The sequence below is a fragment of the Aethalodelphis obliquidens genome, unplaced genomic scaffold, assembly GCF_003676395.1.
Source record: "Aethalodelphis obliquidens isolate GAN/ISIS:26980383/991018 unplaced genomic scaffold, ASM367639v1 scaffold31, whole genome shotgun sequence".
In the NCBI taxonomy this organism is placed as follows: domain Eukaryota; kingdom Metazoa; phylum Chordata; class Mammalia; order Artiodactyla; family Delphinidae; genus Aethalodelphis; species Aethalodelphis obliquidens.
The window spans coordinates 7762186-7779277 of NW_020837975.1; the positions used below are offsets into that span (position 1 = coordinate 7762186).

The 17092-nt window shown below is 47.5% G+C and overlaps 1 protein-coding gene across 5 annotated transcripts; it reads left to right on the forward strand.

Annotated features, from left to right (window-relative positions):
• Positions 1-7866: 7866 nt before the first annotated feature.
• On the forward strand, positions 7867-14979 carry LOC113631027 (putative E3 ubiquitin-protein ligase makorin-1). 5 transcript variants are annotated; one of them, XM_027127046.1, is made up of 4 exons: positions 7867-9198; positions 11232-12008; positions 13539-13674; positions 13923-14979. In XM_027127046.1, exons 2-4 carry the CDS (start codon positions 11641-11643, stop codon positions 14058-14060), a joined length of 642 nt encoding a protein of 213 aa, XP_026982847.1. In that variant the 5' UTR covers positions 7867-9198; positions 11232-11640; the 3' UTR covers positions 14061-14979. The 5 variants fall into 5 exon arrangements, with proteins under 5 accessions (XP_026982847.1, XP_026982849.1, XP_026982848.1 ...); XM_027127048.1 differs by having other exon boundaries at positions 11297-12008; XM_027127047.1 differs by having other exon boundaries at positions 11310-12008.
• The last annotated feature ends 2113 nt before the right edge of the window (positions 14980-17092 follow it).

A 17092-nucleotide genomic window follows, 5' to 3' on the forward strand; every position in this document is an offset into this window, starting at 1 on the left:
GATAAGCACACACCCTCCTCAGGAGCAGCCTATAGCCAACATGTGGGGACAAGCCAAGCCTCTTTGCCCCAATTTGAAACAACGTGAAGAATTGTCCAGCTCCAGAATTGGGGCTTCTGTCCTAGGTACATTGCAGTTTAATTTCTCTCTCTCCCCAATCCTGCTTCCTACAATTTCTTACAGGTGTTGTTCTCAGGAGCACTCCCCAGTGAGTGTCCTGCAAGTAAACCTCTAAATCTATTTCCTGGAGACGGCAGCCTGACATAGTACCCTAGAGTGAAAGCCACCAAATTGCACTAAGACTCATACACATGTTCTTTACAGCAAGAGCAAAAACTTAGAAACAATAAAAATGTCCATCAACAGGAAAATGGATAAATTTGATATATTTATACAATGTTTAAGAAAAAAAAACTAGAAGAGTGGGGGAGGGAAAAAACAACCTAGAAGAAACACATGGGGAAAATTATATATAATCTTGAAGTGGATAGACCTTTCAAAAATCTCTTGTACACACAGAAGTTTCTAAGTTTCATGCAGTATACAAAAAACTTAAGCGTCTATAAAATAGATAAAAGATCTTACTACATCACACTAAAAAAATTTCTTCCAGTGGGGGGAACACAAAAAAATTTAAATCAACCATGTTAAAAAAATGTGTGACATAATAAGACAAAGGCTAATTTCCTTAATATGTAAAGAGCACCTACCAATCAATGAGTAAAATGTCAACAACCCAAATGGGCAAAGGATATGAACAGGAAAAGAAATGCCTCTAAAACATGGAGAGATGCTTAATCTCATAGTAAGAGAAATGTAAATTAAAACTACAATGAGGGGGGAATTCCCTGGTGGCTCAGTGGTTAATAATCTGCCTGCCAATGCAGGGGACACAGGTTCGAGCTCTGGTCCGGGAAGATCCCACATGCTGCGGAGCAACGAAACCCGTGCGCCACAACTACTGAGCCTGTGCTCTAGAGCCCACGAGCTACAACTGCCACAACTACTGAGCCCCAGTGCTGCAACTACTGAAGCTTGTGCAGCTAAAAGCCCGTGCTCTGCAACAAGAGAAGCCACTGCAATAAGAAGCCCGTGCACCGCAATGAAGAGTGGCCCCTGCTCGCCGCAATTAGAGAAAGCCCACGCACAGCAATGAAGACCCAACGCAGCCAAAAAAAAAAAACAAACCTACAAGGGACTTCCTGACGGTCCAGTGATTAAGACTCCGTGCTTCCACTGCAGGGGGTGCGGGTTTGATCCCTGGTCGGGGAATTAAGATCTCACGTGCCACAGCCAAAAAAATTAAATAAAACTACAATGAGATACTGTTGTTTTACATAACAAATTAACAAATACTAACAAGTTTGATTATATTGTGTTGGCAAGGGTGTGCAGACACAGGCACTCTCATACTGTTGGTGGGAGTATAATCTGGCACAGCCACCACAGAGGGCGATTGGCAGCACCTATAAAAAATTTTTTTAAAAATAATTTTGGGGCTTCCCTGGTGGCACAGTGGTTGAGAGTCCGTCTGCAGATGCAGGGGATGCGGGTTCGTGCCCCGGTCCGGGAAGATCCCACATGCCGCAGAGCGGCTGGGCCCATGAGCCATGGCCAAAAAAAATAAAAAATAAAAAACAACTGTGGATGGGCTTCCCTGGTGGTGTAGTGGTTGAGAGTCTGCCTGCCGATGCAGAGGACACAGGTTCGTGACCCGGTCCGGGAGGATCCCACATGCCGCGGAGCGGCTGGGCCCGTGAGCCATGGCCGCTGAGCCTGCGCGTCCGGAGCCTGTGCTCCGCAACGGGAGAGGCCGCAACAGTGAGAGGCCCGTGTACCGCAAAAAAAAAATAATAATAATTTTGATCCAGGGCTTCCCTGGTGGCACAGTGGTTAAGAATCCACCTGCCAATGCAGGGGACACAGGTTCGAGCCCTGGTCTGGGAAGATCCCACATGCCGCGGAGCAACTAAGCCCATGTGCCACAACTACTGAGCCTGCGCTCCAGAGCCCACGAGCCACAAGTGCTGAGCCCCTGTGCCACAACTACTGAAGCCCGCACACCTAGAGCCCAAGCTCTGCAACAAGAGAAGCCACCGCAATGAGAAGCCTGTGCACCGCAACAAAGAGTAGCCCCTGCTCACTGCAACTAGAGACAGCCTGCGTGCAGCAACAAAGACCCAACACAGCCAAAAATAAAATAAATAAATTTTAAAAATAAATAAAAAATAATTTTGATCCAGCAAAAGTTAAGGAAATAACAAAGATGTCCAAGACAATTCGTTTCCCAAACTAGTGTCTCAATTTACTGATAAATATAGGAAGTTGATTAAATTCAATTTAAAAATCTCTCTAACTTTTAAGTGAATTTCTCTTATTTCGTCTTTTTAACTTTCCCAACTTACCTCCCACATGGGGCACTGCAGTCTAGTGGAGAGTACATGGGCTTTGGAGGATTAAGATAGGAATTGAGGGGGTGTTAGGAAGGGCTCTTAGAGCTCACAGTCCCCCTTCTCCTCACTCCCCATCGTCAATGGGCCCAGTCCAATTGTTCTCCACGATGCGAGCTACAAATCCAACAGCCATTTATGCTGCCCAGGAGAGGCTCTGACTGGCTGATATGCTCTCATCTAATCTGGAGTTTCCTCATTAGACAGAGCCTCAGACAAGCCCCCACCTGGCCACCTCTTATGGTGGCCCTTGCTGAGGCCCTTAAAGTCCTTAAACCATCCCCCCAGTTTCCTCCAGTAATCATCTAGGGATCCCTTAAGGCCTTCATGCCCCACCCCACCCACATTCTGTAGCCTGGACAGGGCATTTGGAGCCCCCAGCCTCCTAGCCTTCCAGCCATCCTGCTTCACTGTCCATCCCTCCTCCTGCAGGCGGGGGGCCATGAGGAGAGGTGGGCCTGCCTGTGCAGCCCCTCCTCCCTTTGGCCCTGCCCGGAGAGAGAGGGATAAAGGAGCACCAGAGCAGCCCTGCCTGATTCTCATTAGCGGCCACAGCTGGGATGGACCCTGCGGAGCCGGATGGCAGCAGCCGAGGTGGAGCGAGCAGGACGCGCTCCCAGCGACCACACAGGTAGGGGCCTGGGTTTTGGGAGAACACAGGGGAAGTGGGAGAAAATTCTTTGGGGTTCTGTCTGTCCACTGAAAGCTCAGTCTTTAAGAATTGGGGTGCATCAGGTGGGAAAAGGGGCTTCCTAGCCCCCAACCCAACGCTGGAAGTGTCTGGAGACTATCTCTCACCCCTCACAGTTCAGAGGAGGAAACTGAGGCCAGACAGGGGATAAGTCAGGGCTAGCTCAGGGTCTGACCATTTAGGGCAGAGATTCCCCATTTGCCTTTTTTCTCTTCCACTCAACAAATGTTTCTCTGCCCAGAAATACTATACAGCTCCCTGCAGTGGGATCTGGTCCTCTGGTTATCTTTGTAGCCCCAGTATGTAGCCTGGTGCCAGGTGTTCGTAAGTGTGTGAATGGAAACACTTCAGGTTGAACATTACACCATTAGAGAGTCATTCTTTGGGGTACGCTAGCTCACTAGGCCTTCCGTCAGGCATTCATACCTTAGCACAGATTCATTTTGCCAACAGATGGAAGAGATGAGTTCCCCAGAGAGAACTGAATCTTGGGTAAAGGAGGGATCATTGTAGACCTTAGGGTCTCAGTGTGAAATGGTTTTCCCAAGCTGGGAAGAAAGGCAATCTGGCAGCAAGAGGAAGGCAAAAAAAGAAGATGGACATTCACTAAAGGAGATTTTCAGTTGTTCCTGGTCCTGCCCAAAGCTCAAGAAGGAAGGTGGGGCTTCCCTGGTGGCGCAGTGGTTAAAAGTCCGCCTGCCGATGCAGGGGACACAGGTTACACAGGTTCTTGCCCCAGTCCGGGAAGATTCCACATGCCGCGGAGCGGCTGGGCCCGTGAGCCATGGCCGCTGAGCCTGCGCGTCCGGAGCCTGTGCTCCACAACGGGAGAGGCCACAACAGTGAGAGGCCCGCGTACCGCAAAAAAAAAAAAAAAAAAAAGAAGGAAGGTGGCATGCTAGACTAAGTTTGGCCCTCAAGTTTTAAGAATCTTGGTCAGGGGGCTCACTTGGCAGGTTCCACCTCCCCCTCACTGTACCCAGCCCCACCTTCCTCATCCCTGCTCTTCTCTGCACACCCTGTGTTCACCCAACAGGCCAGTCCTGATCACTGCGCAGGGGTCCACTGCTCTGGCCTCCCAGCCACCCAGCTGCTTTTGCTGCCTCCCCAGGCCTGGATTACCGGTGACTTCTGGCTGTTCTGTCCCCAACCCTTGGCCTCAGAATTTGGCTTAAGAAATTCCCCAAGTCCAGCAGCCCTCACCCCTGACAAGTCAATCTTGGTTAACTAGAGAAGTATTGTGCTGAGTGAGGACACCTGGGTTATAGTCCTAACTCTTGTTCCGAGTCCCAGGCCAGTTACTTGACCTCTCTGAGCCTCAGATTTTGAAAACAAAAGATGACTCCTGACTTTTAAGGCTTGTTTTGAGGATTAAATGAACTAATTTGCCAGTACCCCAAACAAAATGTGTTTTATTGGTATGTTAAGGCTGTGTGGGTGGAGGGCAGGACTTATCAGAGCATTTAATATGTTCATGTATGGTAAGCAATATACAACATGACTCTAAAAAAATATAGAAGGAGGAGTTTCTCAAATCAATTTGATCACAAAGCCCCTAGCTCCTGTTGCTGTGGCTTGTCTGATGGTCTAAGAGCACCTCTGGACATGCTGGGAGAGCTCTTTTGCTGGATCTCTCAGCTTGTGAAGGAGCTAGTATGGTGGCCTCTTAGGCAGTCCTGGAGGTCAGCTTCATTGGTGGTCTTTAGGGAAAGCAAAGCTTTGGGGACTGGGGACAGGAGGCTTTCAAGCCCTCCTTTGAGGGCCACTGGCTCCTCCCCTAGGGGGTGAGAGACTCCTCCTCTCAGGTCACCCACCCTTTCTCCAGTGACTGTCATTTCCACCTCGCCCCTCACCCCAACTTCCATCCACCTTCTATCCTCCCTAACTTTGGCTGTCACCACTGATCTGGTCCCTCCCCCACTGCAGCCTCTTCCTATCTACTCCTCATGTTATAATTGGGAGCAGAAACATACCAGGCCAGGCATCTTCTATAAACCTAAAAGAAATTTGAAAAAACATGTGTCCCCTCCACACTCCAAGTTATCTAATGGTATTCATCGTAACGTAAATTGTTGCAAAGTTTAAATTTCTAGTGTACTCTAAATAGTCCCACTTTAATACAATTATTCTTTTTTAATTCCAAAAGAGAGTTTTAAAAGATGTTTTTAGAGTAGTTACATCACTAAATCAAATGCTTTTTACCGTTTCTGAATCTTTCTTCAAGACTGGCACTTCAGGCAAGATTTTGAGGGATGTGTTCAAAGCTCTCAGCTTTGAACACAAAGCTCACAAGAACTTGCCCTCAGTCTTCCTGCAGGAGTCTCTCAATTTTTCCAAGCCAGGCAGTGAGAATGATTGAAAGTCACCATGGGGTACTGGGCTGAGGCTGGCTGTAGCTCTGTGCAGAATTTCAGTCGAAGGTATTTCGGGCTATTTGCTTTGGGACCTGCCAATGAACTTGCTGTGTGGGCAGCTGAGCAGCAATGGCAGGTGAGCAGGGTGGATTTGATTAAGTACATTATTCTTTTCATGCATCCAGTGGCATCTAAATACCAGAGAGATTTAACATATACTGTCATCCATTTAAAAGTATATAAAAGCAGGCTCTTTACAGTTTTACATAACTCCTTTTCTCCTTGAATACCTATTCTACTTCTCCCACAGAATTTTACCAATACAAATATTTTTCTTCTCAGAAGTCTTTCACTGATCACGATATTATCTGTTTCTGCAGCAAAAATATTTGTGAAACAGAAATATGACTTTTTTCTAGATTTAGTTATTAGTAGTACTCAACTGATCAAAAGAAATAAATTACACACTTTTTTTTTTCTTTTGGCCATGCCATAGGCTTGCAGGATCTTATTTCCCTCACCAGGGATCGAACCCAGGCCCTGGCAGTGAAAGTGCTGAGTCCCAAACACTAGATTGCCAGGGAACTCCCTACACACTTTAACAGTTAATTACTAAATAACAAAATTTTCATTACAAAATTTAGATGAGATTGTTGCTTCCCCCCCACCAAAAAAGCTCATGTATCCATGGGTAAACATTACTTATTGCTAGAATAAGACCGGATTCAACATCAGTTTCTTTTTTTGGGGGAGGAGGGTTGTCTGTTATTCAATTTTATTTTTAAAAATGTTTATTGGGGTATAACTGATTTACAATGTTGTGTTATCAACATCAATTTCTATTTCTTTTCTTTTTTTTTTTTTTTTGCGGTACACGGGCCTCTCACTGTTGTGGCCTCTCCCGTTGCGGAGCACAGGCTCTGGACGCACAGGCCCAGCGGCCACGGCTCACGGGCCCAGCCGCTCCGCGGCATGTGGGATCTTCCCGGACCGGGGCAAGAACCCGTGTCCCCTGCATTAGCAGGCGGACTCTCAACCACTGCACCACCAGGGAATTAATATTTATGAATGGAAGCACTGAGAAATCTTGTTCACATAAATAAGCAAATGGAAATGAAAGGTTGTTATATCAGGGGCACTCAATTCTTTGAATTTCTTCTGAATTAAACCAAAAATGACATAGTGGTCTGAATTAAAATCAAAAGTTACCGTTTAATGATCTTATATTACCTTCCTGGCCCTCACAACAGCTTCCATAAAAATAACATAATAACAACTACAGTTATTATAAGTATTATATTATGTAATAATATAATAATAGTCATTGTAATAAGGACCATGTGCCTGACGATCCGGTACCTTCACCAACAAGACTGGGTGCCTGTCACCCATCCTGCCCTTCCTCCACCTGCTTCTCTGCCAGGGCCTCTCTTGGAAATTCTCTGGAGAATGGTGGGGGCCACTCTATGGCAGACCTCCAGCATCAGCTGGCAGTCTGTGTTCTCTTGGGACAAGAGTCTGACCTCTGTCCCCGTCCCTGCTGCCCTGGCCACTTCACATGTGGGCTTATTCCCACTCCTGGCAAGGAAGCACACGACAAGAGCAGAGGTCCCCAGAGCCCTGGCTCAGGCCTGGACACATAGTAGATTCTCAATAAATGTTGGCCCAACTTGGCCTCCTCCCACCCTTCCCACCTCACAGGCTGACCCTCAAAGGTCCTTGTAGTAGTGGTGATGATGATGATGATAATGATGACAGCAGAGTGATAAGAACAGCTAATATTTATTGAGGGCTTGCTATGTGCCAGGTATAGTTGGCCATGTGTATCTGTGGGTTCCGTTTCCGTGGATTAAACCAACCGTAGATCGAAAATATTTGGGAAGAAAATCCCAGAAAGTTCCAAAAAGCAAAACTTGAATTTGCTGTGTACCAACAAATATTTACATAGTATTTACATTGTATTAGGTGTTATAAGTGATCTAGAGATAATTTAAAGTATACAGGAGCATATGCATAGGTTATATGCAAATACTATGCCATTTTATTTTTTTTTAATTTGCGGTACGCGGGCCTCTCACTGTTGTGGCCTCTCTCGTTGCGAAGCACAGGCTCCGGACGCACAGGCTTAGCGGCCATGGCTCATGGGCCCAGCCGCTCCGTGGCATGTGGGATCTTCCTGGACTGGGGCACGAACCCGGTTGAGGTTGAGGCGGACTCTCAACCACTGTGCCACCAGGGAAGCCCCTTTTTTAAAATTTTTATTTATTTATTTTTATTTTTTCTATTTCTTGGCTGGGCCACGTGGCATTCGGGATCTTAGTTCTCCGACCAGAGATTGAACCTGTGCCCCCTGCAGTGGAAGCACGGTGTCTTAAACAGTGGACCACCAGGGAAGTCCCTATGCCATTTTATATAAGGGACTTGAGCATCCACGGATTTTGGTGTCCATGGAGGTTCTGGAACTAACCTCGCACGGATACCAAGGGATAACTATACTTTACATACAATATCTCATTGACGTTTTATATCATCCCCTGAATTAAGTACTGATAACTTACAAATGAAGAAACTGAGGCATGGAAAGTTTATCCAAGCTCATACAACCAAGAAGTAGTGGTACCAGGCAGAACTGCCTATATAATTTGTGGGACCCAGCACAAAAAGAAAATCAGCGTCCCTTGTTCAAAAATTTAATCATTTCAAGACAGCAATGGCAGAACATTGAAGCAAGCATGGGGCCCCTGCGTGACTACACAGGTCTGTGCCCATAGAGCAGGCCCTGGTTCCGGAATCTGAACCCAGAATTCTGAATCCAGAGCCCACCAGACTCTGTGCTTGGAGAAAGTAATAGGAATCACTATGATTTACTGAGCTCCTGCTATGTGCATTGTGCGAAATCTAAAAAAACCTTCACAACAACCCTGAGGTAACAGGAGGCATTGTTACCCTCATGTTTAAGCGGGAGGAAACCAAGCTTTAGGGAAATTGAATTACCACCCAGGGTTATCAAGCGGAGTCAGGATTTGAACACAGGACCAAACCTGAAGCCTGAGTCTTCATGTCACACAGCGTCTTTCTAGAAGGATCACAAAGGCAGGAACTAAAATGGGGCTGGGCATGACTCAAATGATCTCTTAGGAACTTTGACCGAGGGGCCTGTCACTGGGGGTCCAGCCGCTGCTTCACTCAGGACCGGAAGGCATCCCAGGTCTGCAGATATTTCCAGCGAGGCTTCTGCTTCCACGGAGATGGATGTGGGTAAGTGCCTCTTCTCCTCAAGTGGGGAGCGGGCTGGGAGACTCGGGAGGGAGGAATCATTCTTCATGGACCATGCATCTTCCCAGAGCCCCTCTGCCCTCAGCTCCAAGTACTAGGCTGAGTTAGCTCTGAGCCGTGAAGGAGCTATCCCTTTCTCCTTACCCTTCTCTTCCTCACGACAGCTACCGGCACCTGCAGCCTCCCTGCCACCTGCAGCCTCCCCACCACCTTGAGTGGGGCCGCCGCCATTCGGAGCCACACATCACCCTGTCAGGCCCCCCGCAGGGACTGACCCGCAGGGGCTCCGAGCCCTCCTACCTGCCCTCTGTGACTGCCGGATGGGGTTGGGCCGGGGCCTACCAGGGCATGGAGCCTGGCCTGGAGGAGTTGTTCAGCAAGGCTGAGGACATTGGTGGCAGCTCCTGGAAGTCCCTGTCCCTAGCATGTGAGTCATCAGGGGTACTGCAGGTGGGCACAAGTGAGATCTGAGACCAGGGTCCCTGCTCTGTCTCTGAGCAAGGTTTATATTTCCTTCCGCCCCCTCCCTCCTCAATATTCCCAGCCAGAGGGAAATTTTCCTCCGGCTCTGTTGCTCTCTGTGTTCTAGAAGCAGAATACCATGGTGCCTGTGGAGTCAAACCACCTAGTTTCAAATGCTGGCTCCACCACTTAGGAACTGTGTGACCTTGAACAAGTCACTTAACCTCTCTGAGTCTCAACTGCCTCATCTGCTAAAGGGCACTGATAATAGCACCTACTCACAGGGTCTTGATGAGTTCGTATATGTGATGTGCATAGCACAGTACCTGGCACAGAGTAAACACTAAATACTAGTAGTTATTTTTAAAATTATTGTTCTAATTCAGTGCTGTCCAACAGAAATATGTTACATATGGAATTTTTTTCCTTAACATCTTTATTGGAGTATAATCGCTTTACAATGGTGTGTTAGTTTCTGCTGTATAACAAAGTGAATCAACTATACATAGACATATATCCCCATACCTCCTCCCTCTTGCGTCTCCCTCCCACCCTCCCTATCCCACCCCTCTAGGTGGACACAAAGCACCAAGCTGATCTCCCTGTGCTATGTGGCTGCTTCCCACTAGCTATCTGTTTTACATTTGGTAGTGTATATATGTCCATGCCACTCTCTCACTTTGTCCCAGCTTACCCTTCCCCCTCCCCGTGTCCTCAAGTCCATTCTCTATGTCTGCGTCTTCATTCCTGTCCTGCCCCTAGGTTCTTCAGAACCAATTTTTTTTTTTTAGATTCCATATAACATATGGAATTTTTTGTATCAGCTTTATTGAGATATAATTCACAAACCAAAAAATTCACCAACTTAAAGTGTACGATTCAATGTAATACAGTATATTCAGAGTAGTACAAACATTAGCACTGTTTTTTTAAATTAATTTTTATTGGAGTAGAGTTGATTTGGAATGTTGTGTTAGTTTCTGTTGTACAGCAAAGTGAATCAGTTATACATATATCCATGCTCTTTTAGATTCTTTTCCCATATAGGTAGTTACAGAGTACTGAGTAGAGTTCCCTGTGCTGTACAGTAGGTTCTTATTAGTAGCACTATTTAATTCTAGAAGATTTTCATTACCCCAAAAAGAAGCCCATTAGCAATCACTCTTCATCCACAACCCCTCCCAGCCATTGGTAAACACGAATCTATTTTCTGGCTCTGTGGATTTGCCTCTTCTGGACATTTCATATAAATGGAATCATACAATATATGGCCTTTTTGTGTCTGGCTTCTTTTATTTAGTATAATATTTTCTAGATTTATTCATATTGCAGCATATAGAAGTACTTCATTTCCTTTTATGGCCAAATAATATCCCAGGATATGGATATATACCACATTTTGTTTTATTCATTCACCAGTGGATGGATACTTGGGTTGTTTTTGCTTTCTGGCTATTATGAATAATGTTGCTATGAGCACTTATGTACAAATTTTTGTGCGGATGTATATTTCCATTTCTCTTGGGTATATACCTAGGAGTGGAGTTACTGGATCATATGTTAACCCTATGTTTAATATTTTGAGGAACCACCAAACTGTTTTCCAAAGTGGTTGCATCATTTTACAATTCACGCATGTAAATAAAATTTTTCTAGCAGCCTCATTTTAAAAAAAGGAAAAAGAAACAAGTGAAATTAATTTTAATATTTAACCCAGTATATCAAAAATTACATATCCAATATCGTTTCAATATGTAATTAATATAAAAAGTTAATAATGAAACATTTTAGAGACTTTTTGGTATTCAGCTTCAAAATCTCATGTGTATTTTACACTATGACACATCTGAATTCAGACTAGCTCCATTCCAGGTGCTTGATAGCCACATGTGGCAGGTGGCTATCATATTGAATAGCACAGGTCTAAACAGTTGTGTTAGAGACATAATTCTGAGTAGACTCTGAACTACTGGTGGACAGAACTTTACACACCCTCAGGGCCTTGCATGCAGCAGACGCTTAGGAGATACCACATGAATGAGTAAATGAATGAATGGATCCAGTTTTCCCCAACAGCTGCTGATGGTGATCACAGCTACTTCCCGAAGTCTCAGCCTATGTCAGACCCTGTCCAGGAGCTCCTGGCCCCACTTCAAAGCCTGGACCTTGAGGTGCAGCAGGTAGTGGAGGGGGAGGGGAAGAGGATGCCATGCTGGACCTCTGGGATGCCCATACCTGCTGGAGGAGGGTTCTGTGTTCCCTGGGGCCGTATTTGGGGTGACAGTGTGTGTGTGGGGGGGGGGGGGGGGGGGGGGGGGGGGGGGGGGGCTGAAGGGAGGATGTGCTCTGACCCTGCCTGTGGCTGCAGAGGGTGCAGGACAGTCGGGACATCGTGTGTGGCATCTGCATGGACAAGGTGTGGGACAAGCCAGAGGCCAAGCGGATTTTTGGCATCCTGCCCAACTGCAGCCACCCCCACTGCCTGGACTGCCTGCGTACCTGGCGGAAGAGCCGAGGGGACTTCCCGCTGGGTGTCATCAAGTCAGTGTCATGGAGGGGCCAGCAGGGAGGGAGGGAAAGGTCCCACAGAGGGGTAGGCTCAGAGACAGGCCGATGGACTTGTGACTACTCCTCTCCCACCTCCCACCCCATCCCACCTCGCAGGGCCTGTCCCCAGTGCCGTGTCCCTTCCAGCTACATCATTCCCTGCAAATTCTGGGTGAGCAAGGGGCCTAAGAAGGAACAACTCATCAGGAACTTCAAGGCTCGGACCAGGTGATTCTGGCAGGGGGAGCATGACTCAGGTTAGGAAAGAGGGGAAGCAGTCCCTGATCTATACCCTCTCAGCCGTGGTTCCCAGCATGGCATCCCCCAAATCCTGGAAGTGCAGAGTGACCAAGACAGCAAGTGAGGGTGTGAGCTATTTCCACTATTTCAGAAAGCCCAGTGAATAATAGTGAGTGACTGAGACAGTCAAGGCCAAGTTTCTCTTCTAGCCTGGCTCAGGATCCACACAGGGAAACTCTGGTTCTCTCAGCATGATGGGAAGCCCTGCTTGGCTTTTATTTCTGATTTTTTTTTTAAAGCAAGAAAGTATAGGAATTCCTCAGCAGTCCAGTGGTTAGGACCTGGCACGCTCACTGACGGGGCCACAGGTTCTATCCCTGGTCGGGGAACTAAGATCCCACAAGCCACCATGGAAGTAGAGACTCTTACTGTTACCATGCTGTAGAAGGAGAAAGTGAGGCAAGGTCTATGGGGCTTAAGTAAGGAAGTGGGTTTGAACCCAGACATTCTGACTCCTAGCATGGACTAGAAGGAACCTTGGCGGGGATATTGACTTGAGAGGAAGAAGGGCCATACCTGGGTAGCCAATTGACCATGAGGTTGAAAGGAAATTGTAAGATGATTAATGTTTCCAGATGGACGGCCACAGGACTGGTACTATCACGTGAGAGCTGAGTGAGGGAGACTGATGGAGAATCTGGTCAGGTTGAGTGGGGTGGTTTTGGATGCTATCTGGATGGAGGGGTTTCTAATGCTAGGTTTGGTCAAATGGTAGGAAGAGGAAGAGGGACAGTCATTTTAGAGGGATTCCCAGGCTTCCAGCTTGGTAGTCAGCGGGATCCTCCATTCACGCTGGGACTGCAGGAAGTGGGAAAGACTCAACTGCGTTGGAGTCAAGCAGAGAGGTGATGATGCAGGAAAAAGGAAAAAGGCTATAAATATGCGCTTTATCTTTTTCTCCCTCTCGTCCATCTTTCTGTGCAAGAAAAAGCTGTTCCTACTTAAGCAGATCACGAGTTGCCCACAAGCCCTTCCTGTATCTGACCTTTCACAGAATGAAATTTGAAATCTCAGAAGTGGGAAGCTTCTTAATCAATTTCATTAGCTAGCAGTTACCAAATCATAAGACCACCCCTCAGAAGAGGGCATTGTTCTAACCTGGTTACAGAGACACATTGTAGGGTTAACTGCTCTCCCTCCTCCTTTGGTGGTATTACTGAAACTTAGTTCAAAGAAGGAAAGGAGATTCCCAGGGTCACTGCTGTCCCAAATAGACTTTGTGGGAATTACGAGAAAGGTACCACTTAAGACACTTTACTGCCATCTGCTGGGAAATAATTGTAATACATATAACATCTACACTTGTCTATGTGACCCTAGAGGTGCCAGGATAGATGTGGCGGTGCCTTTGTGCTGTGTATAACCTACCCAACATTACATGTCGGCCTTGAGTGCCCCTTGTTCCTGGGGCAACTGGGCTTGAAGGTGATGGTCTTCTATCCTTCTGCCCTCTCATAGCCAGATTCGATGCCGGTTCTTCATGCGGGGGAATGGCCGCTGCCCCTTCAAGTCGGACTGCATTTACCTGCACCAGCTCCCAGATAAGGCCCCGACTTCTGATCCTCCCTGGCCCGGGAGTATGCAGCTGGCCTCTGTGAGTGAGGTGGTAACAGCAGGGATAAGGGGTCGGGGAGGCTGCTGGCCATGGTTTATAATAAATGTCTGTGATAAATGTAAAACCTATGTATGATGTCTGTGACATTAATGGTGCCTGCTTAGATGTGGTACCTTTGTGCTACGTACAACCTGCCTAACCTTATGTGTCAGCCTTGATTCCCCTGTACCACATACAACTGGGGTCGAAGCTGAGGGGTTTTCACTGATTTCTTTTTCTACTCTCAGGTGGTGGGCAAAACAGCGTTCCTAGGGGGCACCGAGCCAGAGGAGGAAGTGTTCTTCATGGACTGTGCCCTGACCATGGCCTTCTGGGGTTCAGAACTCCTCCTGGACCCCAACAGTTCTTACCACTGCCTCCTGTAACCAGGATCAACGTGTGGGGGGATGGGGCTGAGGGGCAGGGGTTGCCAGGTGGTAGGTCTTTTCCCTTTGGAGCTTGGTGGGGGATGAAAGTAGCAAGTGCCCCACACCCATGAACTGCAGCAGTGACACAGCTGGGGAACATGGGGAGGGGGGATGGCTCTCGGGAAAGAGGAAGGGTTCTCACCCTCTTGCCAGGGACTTGGTTTTTAACTTTACTCTTTTGTAGAAGGATTCTGAAAGAAAACCAATAAAGTGCACCTAAGCCATCACTGCTCGTGTCTGAAGAGCGTCTGCTTATAGCCCAGGTGCACCCTCACCCCTACCCCCACCAAGGGTTTCTTCTGCATTTAATCTGTTGCAATATCACCTGTCACTTAGCCTTTGGAAAACTTCACTTTATGCTCATAAGAGAATGAGAACAGAAAGGGCAAATAATGTAGGTATTATAAAAATAGTAATGTCAGAGATCCCGTGAAAGGGTCTCAAGGATTCCCCCTTGGAATCCTTGTGGATTCCAAGTGTGGTTCAAGAACCACACTTGGAAGTTTTCTCCCTATTCTCCTTCCCATTGGCTAGAATGCAGACCCGGGTGGGCATGAACCAGAGCCACCACGATAAGGCTGCAGTTGAGGATGGGCAGGGCATTGAAGGCTGTTTAGCATTCTTGGCCCCGCCCACTACTTATCAGGGCCTCCACCCCTTTGCCCCCAACATCATTTGGTCATTTGAAGACCAAAACCATCTCCTATGAAGTTAGAACTGATAAACTGAGATAGAGGTTCCTGGAAGAAACTTATTTCCTACTCTTTTGCCCTTTGCAAAGCAGGCACTAAGACAGAGGTCCCCACCCCCCGGGCCACGGACCGATACCAGTCCGTGGCCTGTTAGGGACCAGGCCGCAGAGCAGGAGGTGGGCGGTGAGCGAAGATTCATCTGTGTTTACAGCCGCTCCCCATGGCTCACATTACCGCCTGAGCTCCGCCTCCTGTCAGATCAGCGGTGGCATTAGATTCTCAGAGGGGCTCGAACTCTACTGTGAACTGCGCATGCGAGGGATCTAGGTTGCGCGCTCCTTATGAGAATCTAATGCCTGGTGATCTGAGGTGGAGCTGAGGCGGTGATGCTAGCGCTGGGGAGCAGCTGAAAATACAGATTATCAATAGCAGAGGGGTTTGACTGCACAGAGACCATAATAAATCAACTGCTTGCAGACTCATATCAAAACTCTACCAGTGAGTGGCAAGTGACGATGAAGCTGCACCTAATGGAGTAGACTGGACATAGCAACACCCTTCGGGTGTCACTGTTTCCCGTCACCCCCAGATGGGACCATCTAGTTGCAGGAAAACAAGCTCAGGGCTCCCACTGATTCTGCATTATGGTGAGTTGTATCATTGTTTCATTATATATTACAGTGTAATAATAATAGAAATAAAGTGCACAATAAATGTAATGCGCTTGAGTCATCCCCAAACCATCCACCCCACCCCCACCCCCATCCGTGGAAAAATTGTCTTCTGCGAAACCGGTCCCTGGTGACAAAAATTTTGGGGACCACTGATTTAAGAAATACTCCATAGTCTTTTCCAACAGCTCTCTTAAAATCTTTTTTTTTTTTTTTTTTTTTGCAGTATGCGGGCCTCTCACTGTCGTGGCCTCTCCCGTTGCGGAGCACAGGCTCCAGACGCGCAGGTTCAGTGGCCATGGCTCACGGGCCTAGCCACTCTGCGGCATATGGGATCTTCCTGGACTGGGGCACGAACTCGTGTCCCCTGCATCGGCAGGCGGACTCTCAACCACTGCACCACCAGGGAAGCCCTTAAAATCATTTTTTAAAAATTTTATTTTATTTTTTGGCTGCATCAGGTCTTAGTTGCAGCATGCATCTTTTGTTGCGATACACAGGCTCTTCCTTTCAGTGTGTGGGCTTCTCTCTAGTTGTGGTGCATGGGCTCCAGAGCTCATGAGCTCTGTAGCTGCAGTACACAGGCTCTCTAGTTGTGGTGTGCGGGCTCAGTAGTTGTGGCACGCGGGCTTAGTTGTCCTGTGGCATGTGGGATCTTAGTTCCCCAGCCAGGGATCGAACCGGCATCCCCTGCATTGCAAGATGGATTCTTAACCACTGGACTACCAGGGAAGTCCCTCCCTTGAAATCATTTTGGAAAAAATAAAAAATTTGGCTCTAATGGAAATCAGATCCAGTTCAAAATATGCCTATGGGGCTTCCCTGGTGGCGCAGTGGTTGGGAGTCTGCCTGCCGATGCGGGGGACACGGGTTCGTGCCCCAGTCCGGGAGGATCCCACAAGCCGCGGAGCAGCTGGGCCCGTGGGCCATGGCCGCTGAGCCTGAGCATGTGGAGCCTGTGCTCCGCAACGGGAGAGGCTGCGGCAGTGAGAGGCCCGCGTACCACAAAAAAATAAATAAATAAAATAAAATATGCCTATGGCTTCCCATACTATTCAGGGTGAAAGAAAAATTCCTCTCTATGATGTCAAGGCCTCACAAGATCTGGTCTGGTTACCTCTCCTGTTACTCCCCAGCAAGTGCACTCTTGCCTGACCACCTATTTAAAACTACCTCACTCTATCTCCCTTCCCTGCTATATCCTTGAAAGCACTTATCACAAACAAACATTCTATTGTTTACTTACTTAGTTGTCTGTCTCTCCTCAATTGAGGGTCAGCAACAATGAGGGCAAAGGTATTTATTTTGTTCCCTGCATCCTGAGCGCTAGGTGCTCAGTAAAGATTTATTGATTGAGTGGATGTGTGCATGGCAGCAGAAGCTGGGAGGATGGAAATACAAGCTGACACCCAAAGTAGGGTTTATGGGGTGCTGTGGCGCTCTTCTCCCCTCTGCCTTTATTCCTATCCTCTGCTATGGTCCCTCCCTTCGCTGGAAGCCTGCCTCCTCCAGCAGATTTCCTTAAACCAAAACCCTGGGAATTGGAGGCACTCTTGGTCCCTTATAAACAACCAGAGCAAGGCCACTTCTTGATCTTAGGGAGGAAGTTTACAGGAATGCCTTTGGC